Source organism: Rhodotorula toruloides, assembly GCF_000320785.1.
Source record: "Rhodotorula toruloides NP11 unplaced genomic scaffold Scaffold7, whole genome shotgun sequence".
NCBI classification, from domain to species: domain Eukaryota; kingdom Fungi; phylum Basidiomycota; class Microbotryomycetes; order Sporidiobolales; family Sporidiobolaceae; genus Rhodotorula; species Rhodotorula toruloides.
The window spans coordinates 69,382-92,886 of NW_015622967.1; the positions used below are offsets into that span (position 1 = coordinate 69,382).

General features: G+C 61.3%; 11 protein-coding genes across 11 annotated transcripts; 6 read left to right on the forward strand and 5 right to left on the reverse strand.

Annotated features, from left to right (window-relative positions):
• Positions 1–4: 4 nt before the first annotated feature.
• Positions 5–2,586, forward strand: RHTO_07425 (acetolactate synthase; the record flags this gene model as incomplete). The annotated part of the gene is made up of 11 exons (XM_016421081.1): positions 5–190; positions 358–444; positions 515–643; positions 702–825; positions 890–1,009; positions 1,068–1,326; positions 1,389–1,427; positions 1,486–1,815; positions 1,909–1,917; positions 1,998–2,255; positions 2,319–2,586. The coding sequence occupies 11 exons, from the start codon at positions 5–7 to the stop codon at positions 2,584–2,586; spliced, it is 1,809 nt and encodes a 602-aa protein (XP_016274202.1).
• Positions 2,587–2,981: 395 nt separating this feature from the next.
• Positions 2,982–3,701, reverse strand: RHTO_07426 (uncharacterized protein; the record flags this gene model as incomplete). Its single annotated transcript, XM_016421082.1, has 5 exons — positions 2,982–3,080; positions 3,163–3,243; positions 3,329–3,376; positions 3,453–3,526; positions 3,599–3,701. The coding sequence occupies 5 exons, from the start codon at positions 3,699–3,701 to the stop codon at positions 2,982–2,984; spliced, it is 405 nt and encodes a 134-aa protein (XP_016274203.1).
• Positions 3,702–4,566: 865 nt separating this feature from the next.
• On the forward strand, positions 4,567–7,140 carry RHTO_07427 (Glycoside hydrolase; the record flags this gene model as incomplete). Its single annotated transcript, XM_016421083.1, has 16 exons — positions 4,567–5,029; positions 5,085–5,104; positions 5,161–5,250; positions 5,314–5,409; positions 5,467–5,543; positions 5,604–5,613; positions 5,669–5,767; positions 5,833–5,935; positions 5,999–6,094; positions 6,160–6,180; positions 6,252–6,316; positions 6,382–6,454; positions 6,515–6,602; positions 6,779–6,835; positions 6,911–6,951; positions 7,034–7,140. The coding sequence occupies 16 exons, from the start codon at positions 4,567–4,569 to the stop codon at positions 7,138–7,140; spliced, it is 1,506 nt and encodes a 501-aa protein (XP_016274204.1).
• Positions 7,141–7,298: 158 nt separating this feature from the next.
• Positions 7,299–8,619, reverse strand: RHTO_07428 (uncharacterized protein; the record flags this gene model as incomplete). Its single annotated transcript, XM_016421084.1, has 2 exons — positions 7,299–8,149; positions 8,202–8,619. 2 exons carry the CDS (start codon positions 8,617–8,619, stop codon positions 7,299–7,301), a joined length of 1,269 nt encoding a protein of 422 aa, XP_016274205.1.
• A 633-nt stretch (positions 8,620–9,252) lies between these two features.
• RHTO_07429 (mannan endo-1,4-beta-mannosidase) lies at positions 9,253–11,824 on the forward strand (the record flags this gene model as incomplete). The annotated part of the gene is made up of 18 exons (XM_016421085.1): positions 9,253–9,293; positions 9,380–9,755; positions 9,820–9,880; positions 9,945–9,964; positions 10,022–10,066; positions 10,169–10,264; positions 10,319–10,395; positions 10,453–10,462; positions 10,518–10,616; positions 10,692–10,794; positions 10,851–10,946; positions 11,007–11,027; positions 11,082–11,146; positions 11,210–11,282; positions 11,340–11,424; positions 11,489–11,557; positions 11,630–11,658; positions 11,718–11,824. 18 exons carry the CDS (start codon positions 9,253–9,255, stop codon positions 11,822–11,824), a joined length of 1,473 nt encoding a protein of 490 aa, XP_016274206.1.
• Positions 11,825–11,933: 109 nt separating this feature from the next.
• On the reverse strand, positions 11,934–12,673 carry RHTO_07430 (uncharacterized protein; the record flags this gene model as incomplete). Its single annotated transcript, XM_016421086.1, has 2 exons — positions 11,934–12,346; positions 12,406–12,673. The coding sequence occupies 2 exons, from the start codon at positions 12,671–12,673 to the stop codon at positions 11,934–11,936; spliced, it is 681 nt and encodes a 226-aa protein (XP_016274207.1).
• A 276-nt stretch (positions 12,674–12,949) lies between these two features.
• RHTO_07431 (DUF159 domain protein) lies at positions 12,950–14,860 on the forward strand (the record flags this gene model as incomplete). The annotated part of the gene is made up of 8 exons (XM_016421087.1): positions 12,950–13,228; positions 13,290–13,384; positions 13,457–13,668; positions 13,751–13,772; positions 13,828–13,835; positions 13,915–13,979; positions 14,104–14,283; positions 14,339–14,860. 8 exons carry the CDS (start codon positions 12,950–12,952, stop codon positions 14,858–14,860), a joined length of 1,383 nt encoding a protein of 460 aa, XP_016274208.1.
• Positions 14,861–14,987: 127 nt separating this feature from the next.
• On the reverse strand, positions 14,988–16,984 carry RHTO_07432 (WD repeat domain 22; the record flags this gene model as incomplete). The annotated part of the gene is made up of 2 exons (XM_016421088.1): positions 14,988–15,712; positions 15,775–16,984. 2 exons carry the CDS (start codon positions 16,982–16,984, stop codon positions 14,988–14,990), a joined length of 1,935 nt encoding a protein of 644 aa, XP_016274209.1.
• Positions 16,985–17,124: 140 nt separating this feature from the next.
• On the forward strand, positions 17,125–18,356 carry RHTO_07433 (protein of unknown function DUF833; the record flags this gene model as incomplete). Its single annotated transcript, XM_016421089.1, has 3 exons — positions 17,125–17,165; positions 17,235–17,963; positions 18,026–18,356. The coding sequence occupies 3 exons, from the start codon at positions 17,125–17,127 to the stop codon at positions 18,354–18,356; spliced, it is 1,101 nt and encodes a 366-aa protein (XP_016274210.1).
• A 226-nt stretch (positions 18,357–18,582) lies between these two features.
• On the reverse strand, positions 18,583–21,558 carry RHTO_07434 (uncharacterized protein; the record flags this gene model as incomplete). The annotated part of the gene is made up of 8 exons (XM_016421090.1): positions 18,583–19,104; positions 19,174–19,412; positions 19,471–19,661; positions 19,721–20,079; positions 20,145–20,480; positions 20,561–20,647; positions 20,724–21,171; positions 21,239–21,558. The coding sequence occupies 8 exons, from the start codon at positions 21,556–21,558 to the stop codon at positions 18,583–18,585; spliced, it is 2,502 nt and encodes an 833-aa protein (XP_016274211.1).
• A 1,208-nt stretch (positions 21,559–22,766) lies between these two features.
• On the forward strand, positions 22,767–23,334 carry RHTO_07435 (uncharacterized protein; the record flags this gene model as incomplete). The annotated part of the gene is made up of 2 exons (XM_016421091.1): positions 22,767–22,991; positions 23,071–23,334. The coding sequence occupies 2 exons, from the start codon at positions 22,767–22,769 to the stop codon at positions 23,332–23,334; spliced, it is 489 nt and encodes a 162-aa protein (XP_016274212.1).
• Between the last annotated feature and the right edge of the window lie 171 nt (positions 23,335–23,505).

Here is a 23,505-nt window from a genome sequence, read left to right on the forward strand (position 1 = left end):
TACCATGTCCCCCACCGCCCCCATCGAAGTCTACACCACCTCGAACGTCTTCCTCGACTCGCTCGTCGAAGCAGGCATCAAGCGCGCGTACGTCAACCTCGGGTCGGACCACCCTGCGCTCCTCGAGGCCTTTGCGCACAGGAAGAAGTATGGCTTGGACAGTCTCGAGATTGTGACGTGCCCGAATGAGGTGAGTCGGAGGTTTCTTTCGAGGAAGAGGAGGAGCGAACGGTCCTGGTCATCCGCTTCTTGCCTTGAGATGGGCCGCGCCGTCACGAGAACAACGTTGTCAATCTACATTTGCAGGAGCGAGTCCCTCAGCGACACCCGCTGACCCTTGGCCTCCCTCTCGCGCAGATGGTCGGACTCTCCGCTGCGCAAGGTTACGCCCAAGTGACCGGCAAGCCAGCCGCCGTGATCGTCCACGTCGACTGTGGCACGCAGGTCCGTCCCAATTCCCCCGCCCTCTCCCTCCCTTTCTCGCGTGAACTAACGAGAACCTCGTTCGAAACAGGCCCTCGCAGGCGCAGTCCACAACGTCTCGACTTGCCGCACCCCCGTACTCATTTACGCCGGTGCTTCACCCTACACGCAAGACGGCGAACTCGCAGGAAGCCGCAACGAGTTCATCCACTGGCTCCAAGTTCGTCTCCCCCTCTCTTTCCCTCAAGAAATTCCCGGGCTGATGCAGGGATGGGCAGAACGCAGTCGACCAGCCGCAGATCTTGAGGCAGTATATGCGCCATGTGGGCGAGATCCGCTCGCCGAAGAACACGAAGCAGGTCGTGAACCGCGCCTTGCAGTTCGCCAAGTCTGAGCCGATGGGTCCGTCTCCGCTTCCCTTACCCTCGTTCGTCGTATGTGGCTGACGGATAGTCTGAGAGGACAGGACCGGTGTATGTTTGGGGACAGCGAGAGGCGACGGAGGAACACATCGACCCGGCGAGCGTCCCCAAGGTCAGGAAGGACATCTGGTCTCCCGTCGAGCTCTCGCCTCTCAACGACTCGTGTGCGTTCCTCTTCCCCTCTAGGTACTCGTATGACCCGCTGAGCCGCAGCACCCGCAGCCGTCGCCCGCATCGGCGACGCCCTCCTGCGCGCCAAGAAACCCCTCATAATCACCTCCTACCTCGGCCGCAACCCCCTTGCCGTCACTGCTCTCACTCGCTTCGTCGACCTGACCGCGATCCCCGTCTTCCAGCCGACTCTCAGCACAGTCAACTTGCCTTTCGACCATCACTGTCATGTTGGAGTTGCGTTTGGGGGACGGTGGGAGGTCGTTGAGGAGGCGGATTGTATCCTGATCATTGATTCGGATGTGCCTTGGTGCGTCGCGGATCTCTCCGTGTCGAGATGAACCGCGGGCTGACCTTCTCGACATTCCTCAGGATCCCGCTCCACACCAAGCCCCGCGAGGATGCCGAGATGTACGCTCTCCCTTCCCTTCCTCTCTCATCACTACTGACGTCCCTCGCGTTGCTGCAGCTTCCACCTCGACGTCGACCCCCTCAAGGAACGCATGGCCTTCGCATCCTACCCCGCCCTCCTCCGCGCAAAAACCGACGCCGCAACCGCCCTTTCCCAACTCTCCCAGTACATCCAGTCCTCTCCCTCGTTCTCGTCCTCCAAATCCGCCATCGACGCCCGGCGTGCCGACCTAATCTCGAAGCACCAGAAAGCGACGGAGGACCTGATGAAGCTTGAGCAGGTGCCGAGCGATGGAGTGATGACTAGCTCGTTCATTGTTGGGATGTATAGGAGGGTTACGGAGGAGATGCGGATCGAGTCGCTCGTTTGTAACGAGGCGATCTCCAAGTGCGTCCATTTCTATGGCTCCTTTCCTTCTCGCCCTTCGTGCGGCGTGCTGACCGATTGCGTACCATCCTCTGCCGCATTCGCACCGCGCAGCTACCCCAAGTGAGTCTTCGCCTCTTCCGCCTCGCCTTCTCACGCGCGACCTCCGGCTAACCTTCCCTTCCCCTTCCCTCGCCTCGCAGCGTCTGGAACCACATCATCCCGAAGCGCGCCAACTCGCTCATCTCCTCCGGCGCCTCCTCGCTCGGCTGGGCCCTCGGAGCGGCGATCGGTGCCACGCAAGGCTCATACGACTTCCCCTCCCCCTCCTCTTCCGCAAAGAACGACCTCGTCACAGTCTTTGTGGGCGACGGGTCGTTCATCTTTGGTGTTCCGAGCGCGGCGTATTGGATGGCCAGGCGGTACGAGACGCCTTTCTTGACTGTCGTGTTCAACAACGGGTTGCGTCCACTCTCTCCTTCTCCTCTCCCTCGCCGTTCGTACTGATGGGAGACTGTGCGCAGCGGGTGGAAGTCCCCCAAACTCTCCCTCCTGGGCGTCCACCCCTCCGGACTCGGCGCTTCCGGCCGCACCTCGGACCTAAACGTCTCCTTCGGACCCTCGGACTCGCTCAACCCGGACTACGGCGCGATCGCCGCTGCAGCCGGCGGGGCATGGCACGAGAAGGTCTTGAAGGCGGGTGAGTTGGAGGAACAGATGAGGGAGGCGGTGAGGGTCGTCAGGGAGGAGAAGAGGTGCGCGGTGTTGGATTGCTGGTTGAGTAGGTTCTGAGGGCGTGCGTCAAAGGGCGAGGGTGAGGAGGGTGATCAGTATCGTTTCGTTTCGTTGTAAGGGACCTGTATGCGCTGCAAGGGACTTTGATCGTCGCCTCGAGCCGCGAGTCGAGAAAGGATCTTCCCGGGGATGCTCTCTCCTCGCACCACGAAGCTCCGGTCGTTTCGTTCGCTTTAATGCTGCATTGCGCTGCGCTAGTGAGGGCACTGCTCGGGAGAGAGAGAGAGTGGGAACGAGTGACGGGATGCGGGCGAGGTGTACAACAAGGACGGAGGGAGGGAGGGACGTCGTATCGAGTCGAGGAGGGAGGGTTGTCATACGTAATGGCGCAAGGACGGGGGGATCGTGAAAGGGGAAGTCGTAAAGGCCGACAGCGGAAATTCAAGGCGACCTCATCGGAGGGGAGTGAAGGTGTTGGAGTGGATCTGCTCGTACACCCACGCTTTGACAGCCGGCGGTCCTCCTCCCTCCATCATCAACCCGTCCGGGACCTGTTCCCTCTCGCAAGAATCAGCACCTGCCGCCTGCGAAACGAACCGCGGCATGCGAAGCAAATACGGGAGGGGAACGCACCTTGAGCAACCGCACGTCCGGGTTCGCGACTTCTGCCAACATATCCCGCACGTCGACCAGTTCAAAGTAGCCACCGCAGACCTGCGTGCAAGCACTCGAGGGTCAGTCAGTCAGTCCCGCTTCCGTCGGGAGTCGACGACGAGGGGTGAACGAGTGGCGGCCGCACCAGGAGGTCGACTTTGGGTATTTGTGCGTTCAAGACTACTCCACAGTCCTGTCGAACGCATGAGCGGGTCAGTCGGAGGAGTTGAGGCATTTGAGAATCGCTCGGGAGGAGAAGAGGGACGGACCAGGATGTCGGACACTCCTGCCACGACGCGTACGAGTCCTTCCTCGTTGATCATCTCCGCCAGCGCCGTTACTCCTGCACGAGCGCTCCCTCGTGGTCAGTCGCGGGCTTCATCAGTCGTCGGGGAGAGAGATGGGGGGGCCGCACTTGAGGGGTGTTGGCCGAGCAAGACTGCGCGGATAGGGTCGCCGTTCTTGGGGAAGAGTGGCTCGTCGTACTTGACTGAGGGATGCTGGGAGAGGTCCATCATGGTCGGGTGTTGGCGAGGGCGGTGGGTGGGAAGTGACCGCGCGAGAGAGAGAGAGAGAGCTGGCGAGGCGCGAGTTGGCCTGAGCGAGTTCGACTGACTCGGCCTATTAGTGTAGCTCTGTGTGCGAGTGCAAGCGACAGCAGTCGACAGGCGCAGGTGACTGTCGGGTGAAGCGAAGGCGGACGACGAGGATCTCGACCGCCGCAGCGCACCTCGCTCATCGACCAGCAGGAGGATCTACACGACGGGGCTCTACGACCCAGAGAACGTCACACAGACGAACAAGCGCACAGCAGAGTCGTCGTTGAGGAGGAGAGGCGTGCTGAGCGGAGTCCGGACAGGAGGTCGGTCCATCGAGCAATGTCAACCTCGTCGTCGCTGTACTGCTTCTTCTGTGTGTCAGTCGACGCCAAACGTCGTCAATAGCCTCACGGACGACGCACTGCAGTCGAGTGAGCCGCCCTGCGAGACCGCCTTGACACACTCCTTCTCCTCCTCATCCTGCTGCGCCGGCCTCTCACGACGCAGCCTGCTGGCCTTCTGTCGCCGCCCCTTCGCAGCCGACGTCGCGCTTGACGTCGCTTCCGGTGCTCTCGACGTGCATTCCAGCAAACTGCGCACGCGAGCGAGATTGATCGCGTCGTGCGTGCGCGCGGAACCCCGGCGCTCCCGGACGTGAAGCAATCCTCTCTCGCCGTCGCGCTCGTCCTCGTCGCTGGTTTCTCTCCCTGGCTTGCCTGTTCGCTCCTTCATACACGCACACTCGCTTGACTCGTCCCCCGACACTGCCTTCCTTCCTTCCTTCCTACCTCCTCGATCGCGTCCCAGACGCGCCCTCTTCTCTCGGCAAACAACCTCGTCAAAGATGCGCTTCACAGCGACCCTGCTCGCCTGCTCAGCGCTGTTCGCTCAACTCGGACACGCGCACGACGTGCGGGACCAGCAGGTGAGGCAGAAGCGACACCACGATGCGTCGGCGGCGGCCAAGATCGAGAAGCGGTATCCGCCTGGGCGCGAGACGTTCATCCCGACTACGACGCCCGCGTACGCTCTGAGTACCTCTTCGGCCACTCCCGCGGCGACAAAGACCTCGTCGACCTCGTCCGGAAGCCAGACGACTCCTCCGCCTGGACAGTACACGACGGGGACGACTCGCGCGCATGTTGCGGCGACGACGACGACGCCTACGACCTGCGCACCGCCTTACATCGCCACGAGCATGATTACGGGGACTGGGACGCTCCCGAAACCTACGACGTTCGTTACCAAGGTCTACCGCTCGAACCAGTTGACACTCAACGGGTCGCCGTTCACCATCGTCGGTCCCAGTGCGTTCGCTCTCACGCTCTTCTGTCTGCTACGCGCTGACTTTGCGCGCGACAGACATCTTCTGGCTGTGCCAGGTTCGTTCGCACCCTGCAGATCCGCCTCCTCCTCCCGCTGACTCCTCGTCTCGCAGGGCCAAGACTACGGACCCCTCGGCTCGTACACCGACAAGTCGATGGTGCGCGAAGCACTCGCCATCGCCGTCGCCATGGGCGCCAACACCGCGAGTTTCCCCTTTCCCTCCCCCTCCACCGACGATCTCCTCCCTGACCTTGCCCGTGAACAGATCCGCGCCCTCTCGTGCGGTATCTCCACCGGCACATACAACAACTTGAACCCCTACAACCTCGAACCGACGTTCAACAACTTCGACTCTGCTGCCGTGCGTCTTGGCTCCCTCTCTCTCTCCCGTTAATCCGCTGAATGTGCAAGCGAGCAGTGGGACATTCGCGACTATGTGCTGTATGCCGCGAGGGAGTACGGGCTGAGGGTGATCTTGACGCTGACGGATAACTAGTGAGCACCATCTCCGCTTTCCTCCCAATTTGGACGAGCTGACCCTCGCTTCTTCCACAGCGCTTACTACGTGCGCTCATCCCCTCGGTCTTTCGCGAGTCCTGCTGACCAGCTCGCGAGCGCAGCACGGAGGCAAGTACGACTTCCTGAACTGGCGCAAGGCGAGCCTCGCGAACAACGGCGCAGACTTTTACACCAACCGCGCCGTCATGTCCGCTTACAACGTGCGCTTGCTTTCTTTCCTCCCCGTAACACCAGAATGTGCGAAGCTGACGGGTTGAGAGGACAGACGTACATCACGAACTTTATCACGCACGTCAACTCGTACACTGGCGTTGCGTACTACAACGATCCGACGATCGTCGCCTGGGAGACGGGTAACGAGCTCGGCGGTGCGGTTGCCCTTCCTGCCTCTCTCTCTCCCCTCGAAACTCCGCTCACCGCCTCGACAACAGGCTACATCAACGCCGAAGTCTGGCCGCCTTACTCTTGGACCAAGTTCATCGTGCAGACTATCCGCAAGTACGACACGAAGCACTTGATCATTGATGGTGCGTTCCGACTTCGCTTCTCCTCATCGAGAAGGTTGAACTGACTCTTCCGTACGTCTTCGCAGGAACCAACGGCTTCTGGAACTGTGCGTTCTACTCACAAGGACCACGAGGAAGAACTTGTATCACCGAGCTCAGTCTGACCCTTCGATCGCAGACACCACCGGCGCGACTTCCGCCGGCCTCACCCTCTCCGGCGTCGACATCGTCACCGACCACGGCGTGCGCTTCCCATACTCTCACTCACCTCGTGACGGAGAGGACTGACGAGTTGATGAGCGACGCAGTACCCGCGCAACACGGGAATTATCAACAAGGAATTCTCGCTCGCCAAGCCTGCGCTCAAGAACTTCTTGATTGGTGCCTCCCTTTCCCATCCTCTACACCGACTCGAAAGCTGACCGGCGAGTCTGCGCGCAGGCGAGTTCGACTGGACAACGACTTACAGCTCGACGGACCTTGCGACGTACCTCAACTTGATCGAGTCGTGGAAGCCTCTGGTCGGCGAGTGCGTCTCTGCTTCTGTCATTAACATTTTCTGCGTGGGCATGTGGATTGGACGGGTCGTTGAGGGCTTGGGAGGCGATTTGCGGGCTTGGGAAGGTCGGAACGCTGACGCTTCTTTCTCTTTCGCTTTCCCTCCTTCTCCCTCGACGCCTCCTGGGTGCCTTTATCGCCCAACAGTCTCGCCTGGAACGTTCAGGGGCACGACCCGACATGCTGCCGATTCATCTCGCACAAGTACGCCCATCCGCGCCCAACCTCTCCTTGTTCTTCCTCCTTGAGCGCGGGATTGACCCGGGCTTGCTTCTACAGCGACGGGTACAGCATATACTACCCAAACGCGAATTCTGCAGGTGCGCAAAGCTTCTTCCTCGTCCCGCTAGCCGTCCAGCCAAGTTGACACCCTCTTCCTCGCTTCCCGCTTCTCGTTTGCAGCCGACCAAGCGAATATCCTCCTCCTGGCACAGCACTGGTACCGCATGACCAACCGCGCGCCTCCCGCCGCCCTCGTAGGCGTTGCCTGCCCCCAGCCCGTCTTTTAGACCGACGCGGCTGCTTCAGTCCTTCCGTTTCACGACATAGACATCCGTATTTCGCATTTCTCTCTCTCTCTCTTATCAGTCATTCCACTATGTGGTTCTGTTATAGACCCTGTCGGGACGGGCGACTCGCCAGGCAGACACGAGAGAGGAGAATAAGTTCAAGCCGGTGCATCCACGCTCGACGCGTACTGCACCCTCTCCTCCTCGACCTCCCGTACAAACTGCCACCAACTCGTCCCGAACCCTCTGCGGAACGTCGCCCGTTCAGCGGGTCCCGAGTCTTCGCCCCGCTCTTCGACCAGCACGTCCGCTCCCGCTTCTTTCGCCAGCTTGAGGAGCGCGTCTATCCGTCCGCCTGCAACCATCACGCCCGCATCTTCTTCCTCGTCACTATCAGGCTCCTGCATCTCCACCGCATCCACATCCCTCAACGTCCCCTCGATCCGCAAATGCTCCACCCCTCTCCACGCCCACCTAAACTCCCGGTTGCTGAACAGGCTCTCCAGCGTCGCCAAGAGCGAGTCAAGTGCTGCTGGGTACAGGGCGAGGTGGAGGAACGGTGGGGGCGAGCGGGTTGCCGAGTGCGTGAAGAGGGACGAACCGACGAGGGAGTGGTAGGCCGGGTCCCAGTAGAGGCCGTAGCAGCGCAGGGTGGGGAAGTCGAGAGGTGTAGTGTCGGTGTGAGGAGGGTAGAGGACCTCCTCGGCGGTGTGGTCGAGCGAGAGAGAGCGCAGTTGCGCGGCGACGGAGCGGACGAGTGAGCGGATCGTCGTGGGGGACTGGTCGTGTGAGCCGGTGTGTACGAGGAGGTGCTGGAGCGAGGGAAATGGACGATACGTCGAGTCGAAGGAGAAAGGGAGGAAGTCTCGTCGGAGGGAGCAGAGGCGCAAGTCGAGGCGGGTCAAGGAGGAGTAGGAGAGTAACGGGGGCAATTGATCGGCTGGCGGGTCGAGTGAGGGGTAGAAGAAGGATACAAGTGTGCATTGTCGAAGCGAAACGGACGCCAGGTCTGCGAAAGGAGCGTCAGCAAGCGATTCCCCCGAAGAAGAGGGAGAACGCACTCGGTCCTGCCGCAATCTCGTCCATCCGCAGCCGCTCCATATGCACCAATGCGAGCTCCTCTAGCCCCATGCAAGCTCGGACAGTCTGCACGAGCTCCTCTGGTTGCTCCTCGCCCCACAACTCGATGCTCATTCGCCGCAACAGCTTTCCTAAGCCCTGCTCACGCCGCGCAAGCAGCCTCGCCAGCGGCCGAAACTCCCTCGCATGGAACAAGTCCACCTCGGCATCCTCCAGCAATGCCTTCTGCGCAATCGGTCGCCAGTCGGAGCAGACGAGCGAAAGAGACTCGAGTTGGCGTTGGCGGCGTCGAGCGGCGAGAACGTCGTCTTCCTGGCCGGTTGGCTGAGCTGATAGCAGGACAATGTGTTCGACTACCTCTGGAGGCAAGCTAGAGAAGCCTGCGAGCGGTGTAGCCATGTTGCGGCGGAGTGAGAGAGCGAGAGGAGGGCCGATGACGGTTGGCGACTGACACGCTTGCTCACCGCGCTCGGGCGGCTCACTCGGCTGCTTGAGAGGTTAATCGGGGTCTTTAGTTGCAGCCGAACCGGTCACTGCGACCTGAACGGTGGAGGACGACCCTCTCCTCCCTCCTCCGTTTCTCATCACTCGACGGCCACGAATCGATGAGGACGCAGTGCGGGGACATGCGAGGGGTGGCAATGGAGCTATCGGCGTGCTAGGTACGACCGGGACTCAGCAGCAGGACCGCCGGACGGCTGCGCAGTCGACCTTGACCTCCTCCCTCCCGACTCCCGAGCGCTCGAACCTCTCGCTCTGGATCGTCGAGGCCATGCGAGCTCCGTGGCGTTCCCGAAGCTTGCGCACAGGCCGCTCATTGATCGCGCTATCGCCTCGTCGCTCGGAAGTCCAGCATCTCGCGGCATTCGCTCCTTCTTGCCTCTCTTCCATTCGTTCATTCCGCCTACTCACGCTCGCTTGTATCGCTCATTCTACACGCTACTTACCTGCTGTAGCCGACTAGCACCGCCGATTGCGCCTGCACGTTCCATTCGCCGCTCCTCTCGCCTCTCGCCCGAATCGCAAGGTCAGATGCGCGTTGGTCTCGTCGCCCTGCTAGCGAGCGCGACTGTGTTCGTCCAACTGGGACACGCGCACGAAGTTAGCCTGAGCGAACGGGCCGTCCGTCAGAGGCGACACCACGAGCTCGTCGCCGCAGGACAGACTCTCCGGCTCGAACGTCACGCCTCGACAACGACCAAGGCCTCGGCAACTACAAAGGCGGCGTCGAGCACGAAGCTGACCTCAAGCAGCAAGAGTGCTTCGCGCAGCAAGAGCTCTTCGGTTTCGAGCAAGGCCTCCTCGTCGAGCAAGACCTCCTCATCGAGCAAGAGTCCCTCCGTCACCAAGGCATCATCGACGAGCAAAGCGTCCACCACTACGACGAAAGCCTCCAGTACGTCGCAGACCAGCAGGTCCTCGTCTGTAACAAAAGTCCCGACCTCGCCTCCAACCACCGCCTCTGCGTCCGCCTCTTCTGGTTCGACTTCCGCTGCTACAACGACGAGCTCGACGACTACGACATGCGCACCGCTGTACACGGCGTCGAAAATGATCACGGGAACTGGGACGTTGCCGAAACCGTCGACTTTTGTCAAGAAGACGACCAACTCGAACAAGCTCACGCTAGACGGGTCGCCCTTCACCATCGTTGGCCCCAGTGCGTCACAGCGGCTGTCGTGCTCTGCTACTTACGCCTCTACTGACGCCTCGTCTCTCGCCAGACATCTTCTGGCTTTGCCAAGTCTGTCCCCCTTCTCGCGCCCCTGGCGCGGTGACCTGCTGACATCGGCCACTACAGGGTCAGGACTACGGACCTATCGGCAACTACACGGACAAGGCGATGGTTCGCGAAGCGCTTGCGATGGCAGTCGCGCTCGGCGCCAACACTGCAAGTCCTCCGCCAGCGCACGCACCTGAATTTCGACTGACCTCAGCTTTGCTGCAGATCCGGGCACTCTCTTGCGGCATCTCGACTGGCACCGCTGGCGGCACGAACCCGTACAGCCTCGAGCCGACTCGGGGCACCTTCAACAACGCCGCCGTGCGCTTCTTTCGCTTGGCTCGAAACGACTGCGTCGCTGACCTCTCGCAACAGTGGGATATCCGCGACTACGTTCTTTACGCTGCGAAGCAGTATGGCCTGCGCGTGATTCTCACGCTCACGGACAACTAGTGAGTCCTGGTCACCCTCTTCCCCCGACTCTTCCGCTGACGTTTTCCTCCTCCCAGCGCCTACTACGTGTGCTCGGTCTTCCGCCTGCGTTGGTTTGTATGCTGACCAAGGCCCCGCGCAGCATGGCGGCAAGTACGACTTCCTCAACTGGCGCAACGTGAGCACCGCGAACAAGGGTGCAGCGTTCTATACCAATAAGGCGGTCATTGGTGACTTTGAGGTGCGTTCCGCCTGCTCCACCGCGCCCGCCAGAGCAGACGCCAGCGCTCACTCTTCTCTTCCCGGGCACACTCAGACTTACATCACCAAATTCCTGACGCGTGTCAACTCGTACACTGGCGTCGCTTACAAGGACGATCCGACTATTATTGCATGGGAGACGGGAAACGAGCTCGGAGGTGCGCCAACCGCCTTCATTGCTTCGTTCCCTCGCTGACCTCGCTCGTCTCGCCAGGCTACATCAACGCCGAGGTCTGGCCGCCCGCATCGTGGACGACCGCTATCATCGCATGGATTCGCAAGTATGACACGAAGCACTTGATTATCGACGGTGAGTTGCGAGGTCTGCTGCTCCTCGAGAAGGTCGAGCTGACCTTACGACCCTTCGCAGGCACGAATGGCTTTTGGAACTGTGTGTCGTACGATTTGTACCTAATTCGCGCCGGCACTGAGCTCTGAAGCGCAGACACGACCGGCGCGACCTCGCCCGGCTTGAACATCTCAGGCGTAGACATCGTTTCGGATCACGGCGTGCGTCCCGCCATCGTTCGCTTCCTCGCAGGTTACTCTTGTTGACAAAGGATCGCCCGCCAGTACCCTCGCAATACCGGCATCATCACGAAGGAACTCGCACTCGCCAAAGCCGCTCGCAAGAGCTTCCTCATCGGTTCGTCACGGCACGTCGCGCGCAGCCTGACCCACGACTGACGCATGCTGTGCATAGGCGAGTACGACTGGACGACGCAGAGCTCAACCTCGCTCGCGACGTACCTCAAGTTGATCGAGTCTTGGAAACCTCTGGTCGGCGAGTAAGTGTCGTCGCATCTTCCGTGCTTCGAGCTGAGCGCTGACGAGCATCCTTCATTCCCCTAGCATGTTCTGGTCTCTGCAAGGACGTGACCCGCAGTGCTGCAACTTCATCAAGCATGGAGACGGCTACTCGTAAATCTCTTTCCTCCTCGTTATCGCGGGCCTCACTGAGCTCATAATTGACTCGTCCTCGCTTCCTCGCAGAATGTACTATCCCAACGGGGGTACAACTGGTCCGTCTCCATCGGCGTCGCTTCTGGGCGGCAGCCAGACTAACCGCTTCTTTCCGCAGCCGAAACCGCCAATATGCTGCTCGTCGCCCAGCATTGGTACCGCATGACGAACCGCACGCCGCCAACACAGCTCGTCGGCGTCACATGCCCGCAACCCGTCTTCTGAGTAGAGTTCCTCTCTCCTCGTTGTCCCTCCCCCTCACGATTTATCGAGCATGGCTCGCTAGTTACCCCAGTCAGTACCTGCTTTGCAACGCGTACCTAGTCCTATCGCGTCAATCACTTTCGTCTTCTTCCTTCTTAACCCGCCGCCGCTTTGATGCGAGCTTGTCCTCCTTCTTCGCCCCGCTCCTCGTCCGCTTCTTCGCCTTCGCCGGCTTCTCTTCGTCTTCCTCCTCCTTGACTTCATCGCCATCCTCTCGTTTGACGTCCTCCGCCTCGCTCTCCTCCTCCTCCTTCGGATGGCTCTTCAACCACTCCTTCTTCTCCTTCTCCCACTCCTTCCGCAAATCCGCATACCGTTCCCGACTCTTCACCCGCTCCCACACTTCTCGAAAGATGGCGGCGCTCGCAAGCTTGTCCTTCGCACCAGGGTGGTCGGACGGTTTGGGGAGGAGCGATCCGTCTTCGGCCGAGTACTTGCGTCCTCCGGCGCGGTTCGCGTAGCGCATCGAGCGAGTCATTCCCACTGTCGTCAACAAGCTGTAAGCCCAGAGGAAGCGTGAGAAAGAAGCGAAGGGGACGCACTCTGGATGAACTTCCTGGCCATGTCGCATCCCACAAAGTCTCCCTCATCCTCGAACCGCTGAAACTCCCTCTCGAGCCTCCTCGCGCTCTCCTCCGCAATCTCAGGCGTCTTGAACCTCCAAAGCGGCAGGAGGTAGCCCTTGTACGGCTCGAAAGTCAAGACGCCCTGTTCTCCTCGCCCGATCGAGTAGCGCAGGCGGGTTGCGAGGGGCGCGAGGGGTGAGGGACGCTGAATGGGTGGAGAGGGCGTGCGAGGGCGTTTGGGCATCGTTTGGAGAGGATGAGCGTTGAGAAGGTCAAGACGACGTCACCGCGAGGAGGAGGGAGTTGGCGGGAACGAGCTGGGGCAGGCTAGAACGATTCGCAGGCGTAGAGAGGCTGTTTCTAAGTGTCTGCAAGCGAGAACAGCGAGAAAATAAGCGAGTGAGGCGATGGGAAGAGGGAAACCCGCTCGAAGCCAACTTTCGACTCCTCGACCACGCTCACACCGCTCGGACTCGCTTGCAGAGCACGCAGACTGTTTGCTAGACCTTTCTGAGCCACCATGTGCGGCCGCTTTGCGCTCGGGCTGAGTGGAGGGGAGTTGGAGGAGGCGATCGCCAGGGATTACTTCCAGCCACCGGCACACCACCAGGGGGCGCGAGACCAGGATGGCGAGCAGCAGCAGGATGGAAACGAGGCAGACGAGCAGGAACAGGCTGGCGGAGCGGCGCAGGACGGGGAGGGAAGCGCTCCTCGCGATGAGGTGGGGAAGTCGACTCACCAGGACGCGCTTCACTGGAGCTCGTTCGAGGCGCAGAGCACTTTCAGGCCTCGCTACAACGTGCGTGTAGGCTCCCGAGCGCGTACCGGAGCTGTTGACGGACGGTACTTTCCCTCGACAGGTCGCGCCGACCACCCAAATCCCGGTTGTGAGGAGGACAAGGAAGGACAAGGAGACGTACGAGCTGGACCTGATGAAATGGGGACTCGTGCCGAGGTGCGCACAAATCGCTATGAGCGAAACTCCCGTCTTCCGTGTTGACCTTTGCCTCCTTCCCTCTTCTCCCAGCTGGTACTCGGAGCCTCCTTCCGCCGGTCTCTCTACGATCAACGCGCAATGCGAGTCCGTCTTCGAAGGCACGCCCGCTTGGCGTCAGCCGAGGCAGACGAAGCGGTGCCTCGTCGTCGCGCAGGGATTCTACGAGTGGCTCAACAAGCCTGGCATGAAGGAGAAGCAGCCGTACTTTGTCAAGCGCAAGGATGGCAAGCTGATGGCTTTTGGTGCGTCGGCCGTTGCGCGCTTCAGCTTGAAGACTGCTCGAAGCTGACCTTTGGCTGATGCGTCAACGCTCATCTGGCGCAGCGGGGCTTTGGGATCACTGCGAGTACGTTGACGCTCCCTACGTCAAGTGCATGAACTGACTTGCCTCGCCTTGACAGCTTCAATGGTGGGCGATCTCTGCGGAACTGCAGCACTCGGCTTCCTTACAGTGCGCTTGTCCTGACACCATCACCACGCGGGCGCAGGCAACTACGACCCCGTCACGAGCTGCACGATCCTCACCGTCCCCGTCAACAAGCAGCTCCGATTCGTAGGTCGAAACGGTCATTCTGCTCGTTTCGCGGCGCTGAGTTCTCGGCTCTTCCCCTTTCTACACCCCCGTCGCTCGTTCGCTTCTTCCATCTGCGCCTGCGCCCCTACTCGCCCAATGGCAGCTCCACACCCGCATGCCCGCCATCCTCCCCGACCACTCCGCCATCGCGCTCTGGCTCTCGCCCGAGGGCTGGTCCGACAAGCTCAAGAGCATCATCAAGCCCTTCGAGGGCGAGCTCGAGTACTATGCGGTCGACAGGGGCGTGGGGAAGGTGCAGAATGACAGTGCCGACTTTATCAAGGTGCGTCCGCGATTCGCCTTTCTTGTCGAGACAGTGCTGAGGTCATCTTTCGCAGCCCGTCGCACAGAAGAAGGGCTCGCTCGATTCGTTCTTTGCCAAACAAGCCGCCTCGTCTCCCTCGAAATTCACCGCCTCGACCTCGTCGCCGAAAAAGTCGTCCGTCTCTCCTCCCGCTCCGACCAAGAAGTCCGCTTCGCCACCCTCCGCCTCGTCCTTGCCGGTGAAGGGGATGAGCAATGCGAGCACAAAGAAGGAGGAGGACGAGGAGGCGTTGGACCCGGACGAGGCGGACTCGGCGAAGCTCGCCAAGATCGAGGAGGACGTGAAGAGCGAGGAGGAGGCGAAGCCTGCGACGGCTGGGAAGGGCAAGGGGAAGAAGCGCGCGAAGCCGGAGTCTGGGTCGGAAGGCGAGAAGGTCGAGGTGCTCGACCTGTGCGAGTCGGACGGAGGAAAGGACGAGGACAAGCCGTCGCCGGCCAAGAAGAAGAAGAAGACGGCGGAGAAGCGGAAGGAGGAGAAACAGACGGACGGGAAGGGGACTGAGGAGCTGACGAACTTCTTCCCCGTCGTCGAGTGATGCGCCGAAGGAGGACGGAATCGCTTGCATGGTCTCTCTGGCTCGTTGGCCGCGCCGTAGTCCCTTGTTGTTGTGCATAGCAGAAGCTTGCCTCGCGTATGATCCGCAGCAGCAGCGAAAGCGTTGTTCATTCCCCGTCTTCGCCGCTCCTCTCCTCTACTGCGCCGCCTGACTCGCCTGACTCGTCGCTCGAGTCATCCTCGTCGCTACTCTCCCCCACTGTTTGACGTAGCTGGTAGATCGCGTTGAGCATCCTCCGCGTCGTCCCCTCCAATCCCTGTCCCTCAAGAATCTCGCGCACCATCGCCTCCTCGTCGCTATCGAGCTCCTCGTCCTCCTCGTCGCCGCTCTCACTCTCCGAGTCCCCGGCAAACCTCATCCCCTCCTCGTCCCACAGTGCCTCCTCCCCTTCCCCCTCGACCAATCCATCAAAGTACTCCAACACGCTCACATCTTCCTCGCGCAGGCGGACCTCGCGTTGCGCGGGAGTCTCGCCGGCTTGGAGGGCGGCGTCGAGTGCTGGGTCGGGTGGGCCGAAGAGGCCTGGGTGGGTGTAGTGAGAGGCGGGAGAGCGAGGGGTGAAGGACCAGGAGGGAGGCGGAGGGGGTTGAGGAGGAGCGGAGACGGTCGAGGCGGTTGTCGATTCGGATGTGGGCGCAGGTGCGGTAAGGAGACCGGTAGTTGGAGCAGAGTGACGGACGATGACTTTCTCAACGCCCGAGGTGTAGAGAAGCGGGAGGTTCGGGTGGAAGAGCGCGGTATTGACGATCGAGCGGTGACCAGTGAGGATAGACGAGGCGGGAGAGATCGAAGCTGGTCGCAAAAACGGCGCACTGTCATCTTTTCGGAAGACTGCATGAGCGAGAGCTAGTGTCAGCCTGTGTAAGAGAAACGAGGGCATCAGTCGATCGCACCGATGTCGCCCGTCTGCAGCTGATCCTTCTCGACCTTGCACCTCTGCTCTCTCAACGCCTCCAGGCTTGGCACCTTCCACACATAAGCCCTGAAGTCGTCCGAGCCCGCAGCGTACAACAATCCTTCTCCTGGTGCTGCGCCGACCGGTCCACCGAATGAGCCGTGCTTCGTAGTCGTGGTGTTGCGATAGCCGTGAGGAAAGGAGAGGGCGGTGTGGCGTTTGATGGGTGGGGGAGATGAGGGGCGAGCGGGAGGAGCGGAGTCTGGCGGGCCGGGCGAGGAGAAGGTCGCGAGAGGAGAAGGGTCGTTGAGCTCGTAGAGGGTCGGAAGATGACCGGACAATGTGGCGCAAATGACCGAGCCCGATGGAGAGAAGACGGCAGACGAGACGCCGGGATAAGCGGATCGAAGAGGGTCGGAGGCGGTCTTGCGGCGCGTGATGCGTGCTTCGTACTGCACGACCGCGACATCTCGTGCGAGGTTGATGCGCGCGGCAGGAATCGAGGTGGGATCTCGCCAGGCTGTCCTCGCATCGAGCAAGCCCATCTGCCCATCGTCTCCTGCGTAGACCATGAGCTCGGGTTGGAGCGGGTGATAGGCGATGTCGTTCATTCCGCATCGATCTGGTAGTATGCTGACGGGGTCAGGCGAGCGAGCATCGTGACTTCGCAGGGTACCGTCGGCGGAAGCGGCGAGGAAGAGGTGAGGATTAGTTGGGTGCGCGGCGAGACCCATGATCGAGTCGTCGTGGTCGAACCAGCCGTCGCACGGAGGGATGCCGGAGTGCAGAGGGGAAGGGAAGACCTGCCGCGTCGTCTCGAGGTCGTACTCGAGGATGGACGAGTCGTTTCCGGCGGCGAAGATCCGTTGGCCGTCGCAGGAGAACGCGATCGCGAAGAGGTTGCTCTGAGCTCCGACATACGATGCAACTGGCTCTGCCGCGACTCCCGCACCCTGATCCTCCGCTGTCGTGTCCCACAGCAGGATTCTCCGGTCGTCTCCTCCGCTTGCGAGCCAGCGTCCGCCTTCTGCCGGCCCAATTGCGAGCGCGTTGACACAGCTATGGTGCGCTCGATACGCCGTCTGTCGAGAAAGGTCTGTCTGCCAGAGAGACGAGGTGAAGTCGCTTCGAAGAGACTGAGCCGGGCGAGATGGGTTGGCGAGAGCGAGGTCGATCGGCAGAGCCCGTTTCCTCGGCGTGGCGGTCATGCTAGGATGCTCCACAAGCAGTACAGCAGGTTGATCAGCCCGTTGAGCGGTGTTGGCACGGTGGAAAGTAAGGGGTCGAGAGGAAACTGATGAGAACGGGTTGAACGGCGACGACACTCTGCTCGACCCGCTGGAGAGCCATGTGCATCGTGTTCTGGTCTGATACACCGATCTACAGCCTGTGCGTACCGGTTCACCCGCTCAGACGCTCCCTGGACCGACTGACATCGACTCGTTCCCCACCTCGCAGAGTTGTCGCCTCGAATCGCGACGAGTTCCTTGCGAGACCGACGACAGACGCAGCGTGGCACTCCTGGGACCCCCGTGCGCTTGCCGACGAGCCCGACGAGCGACGACGGACGCTGGCTGGCCTCGACTTGAATGCCGGAGGGACATGGTTCGGGATCTCGCTCGCGCCTGAGGACGGACCTGGCACGGGGCACGGACGACGGATGCACTTTGCGACGCTCACCAACTTCACCGAGGAGATCCCGCCCGGAACGAGGCCGTCTCGAGGCCAGCTTACCCGCGACTTTCTCGACCGCATCTCGTCCTCCTCTGCCTCCGAGTCTACCCTTGAAGACTACCTCGCCATCGTCGAGAAGCAGAAGCAGGATTACGCCGGCTTCAACCTCGTCGTCGGCGAAATCAGCCGCCCTCCTCCCGCCGATTCTGCGTCTCGAGAAACCCAAGTCCACCTCGCCTACATCTCGAACCGCGAGAACCCGCGCAAACGAGCTCGTGTGCTCCCTCCGCTACCGCATGCAGGCGCTGGGGTCGTAGCCGGCTCCGACGGTTCGAAGCGGGTGCGGGCGGTGAGCAATGCGACTCTCGAGGTCGAAGATGGAGAGGAGGAGTGGCCAAAGGTCAAGGGCGGGGCAGCGGCACTCGAGCAGGTGCTACAGGATGTCGAGCGGGATGGGCTGTCTAAGGAGGAGCAGGAGAAGGAGCTGGTGGAAGGAATGTATCGGGTACTAAGGTGGGTCTCTCCTTCTTTCGCTGCAGTCTCTTTCCTCAACTTACAGGTTTTCCCGGTCTCAGCACCGCACATCCGTCGCCCATACTACACCGCACCCATCTCCGCCATACCGTCCTCGTCCGCCCTCTCGCCCTCGACCCCTCCGCACCTCTCCCCGCCATCCCTCCTCCCTTTCCCTCCACCTCTCCCTCCCCGTCGCCTCTATCGCCCGACTCGACAAAACGAGAAGGAGAAGACGGCGTCCATTGGTACGCGACGAGGGTGCAGACGTTGTTGCTTGTTGAGCGCGAGACGGGACGGGTGGTCGTGAGGGAGAGAGAGGCGTATGTGCTTGATGAGGAAGGACGGCCAAAGTGGAGCGGGAAGGAGAGGGCGTTCGAGTTTGTGCTGTAGACGAGGAGGAGCGACCGCGTTTGCGCGGCTTGCACCGAAGCGGAGTCCTCGACCTCCTGTAAGGTCCCTCTGTGCGTGCGTCGTTCGGTGAGATTGCTGGAACTTCAGGACTGCTCTGTGCTACAGGAACTAGTATGCTGAGAAGCGAGGCAAGCGGCGTGTGGAAAGTAGGTACAGGTAGGTAAGCGGTGAATCTCCTTCCTTCCTCCTCGACAGCGACGACTGCTCAAACAACCAAGTCGAACGCCTCGCTCTTCCATCCCTCGCGCCTCGCCTCCTCCCTCTGGCGCCTCTTGGCAATCTTCCTCGCCTTCCTCGACTCCTCGTCAACCGCCTCTCCCACACTCGCCTCGACCTCGTATCCAACCTGCTCGACGTTGTCCACGCTCGCGCCCGCCTCGCGCGCAGCACCGATAAGCTCCGCGCGACCCTCCTCGAGGAGACGCTCGACCGAGTGCTTGCGGGAAGTGATGTCCTCGCCCTTGCGCTGCAAGGCGGTGCGCTTGCCAGGCAACAACTCGTCCTCGATACCGACTTGGAGGACCCACTCGCCGTGCGGTCCGACCTTGCGGATTCCCGTGTTGGTCACCTCGTCGACGAGTGAGGAGGACGAGCCCGAGGTGTTGAGGATACCGCGGATGTAGGCGAGAGGGTCCGAAGCGGCACCCGCTGCGCCGGCGGACTTGACTTGGAGGAGGAAGAACTGGCGGTCCATCTCCTTGAAGGCGACCGCGATCTGCTCCTCGAGCTGCGAAAGGCGGACGTTGCGAAGGTCAGCGACGGGACGAGGAGACAGCTGAGCAGGACGGCTACGCACAACCTCCTTGACCTTGACCTCCATGAACGCCCTGACAGCTCCACGCGCGAACCAGTTACGGATCGGGTGGCTCGACTGCCTGATGCCGATGTTGAAGTTCTCGAGCGAGACGTCGACCTTCTCGAGCTTGAAGAACGACTCGCGGTCCTCCTCGGTCGCGTTCGAGACAGTGAGCGTCGCATCGAGTCCGTCGTCGGCCTTGGGGTCGTCGGGGTTGCCGATGTAGATGTCGAGGAGACCTGCGCCGCGCTCGTCCGTTAGCAACGGTCGACTCACTTTGCAAGAAGGGGCACGCACCGCTGTCTTCGAGACCGAGCCAGTGGCGCTTGATCGAGATGTAGTACGAGATGTTGGTGGCCTTCATGCGGAGACCAGCGAACGCAAGCGTCGTCTTGGCCGAGAACTCGGAGGCGTAAGCCGCGTAGCCCTTCTTCGTCTCGAACTCGACGTTCGACTTGAAGCGCGCGGCGTCGGGGATGAACGAGGCGCTGCGCCAAGAGCGAGGTCAGCGCAAGGGTGAGGAGAAAAAGTCGAGGAGTGGACGCACGCCTCGAACTTGATGTTGTCGACGATGAGGTCGACGTCCTCGCTCGAGAATTCGACGCGAGGGAGGGGGACCATCTGGACTGCGCCGAGGAGACGCGGCAAGAACACGGTCGAGATATCCTGCCAGAGCGCTCCGCCGTCAATCCCGACGAGGTTGTATCCGGTCTTGGCGAAGACGGCGATCGAGTCGCCGAGGTCTTCGAAGGCGTCGCCGAGGGCGATGAGCGCGCGGTCGTTGGCGGCGTTGTCGAGGAGCTTCTGGACTTCCGAGATGAAGGCGTTCGCGTCGCGCTTCCAGTCGGCGTTGCTGTCGACGATCGCGCGGGAGCGGTCGTAGATCGCCTCGAAGCGGCGGCTGGCCTGCGCACGGACGTTGAGAGTCAGCTCCAAAGTCCGTGACCAAGCTGGAACGACCGCGGACACACCTTCTGGCTCGTGAGGTAGCCGGGGTCGTTGATCGAGCGGTCAACAAGGACCTCAAACTCCTTCCAAACCTGCTGGATCCTCTCGTCGTTCTTGAGGTCATTGTACAGCGCGTCGGTCGCGCGGAGAGCGGGGTCCAAGTTGCCGGTAAAGCTCTCGATGATCTGGCGCAAGAGGGAGACGGCGTCCTTGGCTTCTTCGTTGGCCTCGGCGTCGACGTTCTTGAGCTTGGCCGTCGAGGCTTCCGCTGCGTGCTGGAGCTCATCCTTTGCGAGGTCGAAGTACTTGCGCGTCAAGTCCGAGAGGGTGTTGACCGCGTCCTGGTACTCGGGCTTGCTCTGCGCGATCGGAACAGCACACATTCACTACAGCTCTGAAGTAGTCCAGATGCGAGCGGAAGCACGGCGAGCGGACGCACCTGGATCTCGTTGACGATGGCCCTCCAGCGCTCGATGACGGCGTCCTTGACGTCGGTCGGGAGCTTCTCCTCGGCGTACTCCTTGAGCTGCGGGACACCTTTCTAAACATCAGTCTCTGCCGAATCCGAGGGAAGCGGACTGAAGGACGAAAGCGAGACCCACCGCACGGCCCTTCTTGACGCCCTTCTTGAGGAGCTCGTCGCGCTTGTCCTCGGCGCCGCGCTTGATGCTCTTCCTGATGTCCTGTCCGCGAGCGATGACGTCCTCCCAGTGGTCGTCGTCCTTGACGAGGCCCGTCTCGTGGCGCTCCTTCTGCTCGTCGCTCGGGCGGACCTGCTTCGCAGCCTTCTTGCTCGCGCGGGTCGCAGCGATCGTTCCCTCGGCAAACTCTTCGGCGGCGTCGGCAAAGAGGTCGCGGAAGAGGTTGAGCGAGTCGGCGAGGAGGTTGCGGAGCTCGTTCGAGGTGAGGAGGAGCGAGAGGAGTTCGTGGAGCGACTTGCCGGCCTCCTTCAACTCGCTCGCGGAGGGGACGGGCGGCTTGGGCACTTCGAGCTTGACGTCTGCGTCGACGTCGACGTCGATGTCGGCGTTGCGGGCCTCCCAGATGAAGCTGCGAAGCAAGGAGATCCGATGAGCCCGTGCGATCTGGCGGGTGAAGGAGCGGGATGGGAACGCACCGCTGGATCTTGTCGTCGTCGTTCTTCTCGAGGACGAGCCTGGCGATGGCCTCGAGGACCCTGCGCTCGTTGACGACGACGTCCCTGCCCTTCCTGCTCAACTTGCCTCCTCCGACCTTCTTCGCTGCCATTCCACCGATCTCTGGCTGCAAGAGTGACGATGCGAGGATCTTGCGGATTCCGCGGACGAGCTGGTCGCTGGTGGGCATCTTGCCTGCCTTGAGTGCGCCATAGGCATGGGCGAGTGCGCTGAGGGAGAGGTCTGCCTGCTCTGCGTCGTCGCGGGAGAGGAGGGGGACGCGCGAGAGAGTGTCTGCCATTGTAGTCTGTTGTTAATGAGTTGTAAGAGAGAGAGGAAGAGAACGAGAGAGTTGGTCGTCGTTTCCCCTTGCTGATGCTTGTGGGGCTCGAGGTGACATCACCCTCAGATCGTGACAAGCTGCAAAGGGCTCTCTCCTGCGCAGTGCGGTGCAGCATCAAGTTTCGTAAGAGTCGCTCGCAAAGCAATCCAAGCGACAGTATCGACGTACGGAGCAGTGAGGAGAGGCGAGGAGGAGGAGACAGAGTTGCGATTTGACCGTACCGCAAGGGCTGAGCACATTCTGCGACTCTCGATACTTGCTTCGCTTGTCAAACGACGAGGATGTACGCTCACAGCACCCGGACGACGCGAGGAAGCAGTCGGCGAGGAGGAGAAAGGTGTCCAAGTTGGCCTTCTCAAGCGGGAGAGGCGCCTTCGCTGCTCGTCCTTCAACACTGCTGATGAGGCTGGACGGACTGGTATCGACGTTGAAGAACGTCTAGCGGCCAATACAGCTCGTCCGACCGGTCCCTGTGCCGTGTGACCCGCCAAACTCGCCCTCGACCTCTCCTTTCTCCTCCTCTTCACCCGCTTCACACCTCACAGCGATGCAGCCCCTCAAGACCTCCGGACTCGTCTAACAAGACGACGGCAGGATCCCCATTCCCGATTCTCCAGCCACCGAGTCCCTACTCTCGCCGTTGACAGAGCCGCTCTTCTCCCCGACCTCTGCAGGTGGCGGAGACACGCCTCGCGCTTCGGAGGGCCTGTTGCTTGGTACGGAGGACTGGGAGGAGTTTCTAGGACGCTTTGGAGGACTCGGCTTGCCTCGCGAGGAGGAGGCAGCGCCGGAGCAGTCGAGGATGAGCAAGACGGGCGGACCTGGCCAACCGCACGCCCGTTTGCACCGTCCTCCGGCGCCTCTCCGACCTCTCTCGCGCCCTCTCCAACCTACGACCTTGTCTCCCTCTCCCCCTCGCAAACGCTCTCCTCGCCCTCCGCCTCCCCCCGCTCATCCTCGTCCTAAACCTCAACCACACCTTCCTTCACCGCTCCTCACACACGACAAAAGGCTCGAAGCGGCCGACTTACAGGCCTCACTTGTCGACGTTCCTTGAGTGGGTTTGTCTGGCGAACCAGGAGGAGGAAGGGAAGGGGAGGAGGAGGATCGAGGTTGTTGTTTACACGGCTACGAGGGCGCACAACGCGCGTACGTTGCTCGAAGGGATGAGTCTCATTTCCTCTCCCTTCGCCTCTCTCACCTCCGACCCCAAGCCCAAATCGTTCATCAACCTCCTCCTCTCGCGCGAAGACTTCGACCTCTCCGCCTCGGACTACAACAGCGATATCGACACGATCAAGGACCTGAGTCGCGTGTGGAGGAAGATGGGGATCAGCGAGGAGGAGGGAGCAAGGAGGACGGTGTTGCTTTGCGACGACGAGGGGGATGCGGTGCGTTCCCTCGCTCTCGCTGTCATCTCTTCTTTTCTTGAGGAGTGGTAGGACTGATGCGACGGGGAGATGCCGGCAGGTCCTCCAACCCCACTCGCACCTCCCCATTCCTCCCTTCGTCCCCTCCCTCTCGCTCTCCACCGACTCCTCCCTCCTCCGTACAATCTCCGCCCTCGAACTCCTCTCGCACGAAAGCAACGTCGCTGCGTTCATTCGCTCGGGTGGGCTGGAGGAGGTGAGGCAGGAGGAGGGGAGGAGGGAGTGTGAGGAGGCGAGTGTTGAGGTGAGGAGTGGGTTCGATGCGGAGTGGTGGAGGAGAGTGGCGCGAGGAGAGGAGGCGTGAGGACTCGGGAAATGGGAAAGGCGGGGAAACACTTGATCGCTTGAAGCGAGGTTGGGAGGAAGACGCTTGATCGCTTGAAAGGAGACACGCATGCATCTGGAATCGCTTCAGCCGTCCCGTCTCTCTCAGCTATCTCGATCGCAACGTGCGAGCGAGCTCGACAGCAGACTG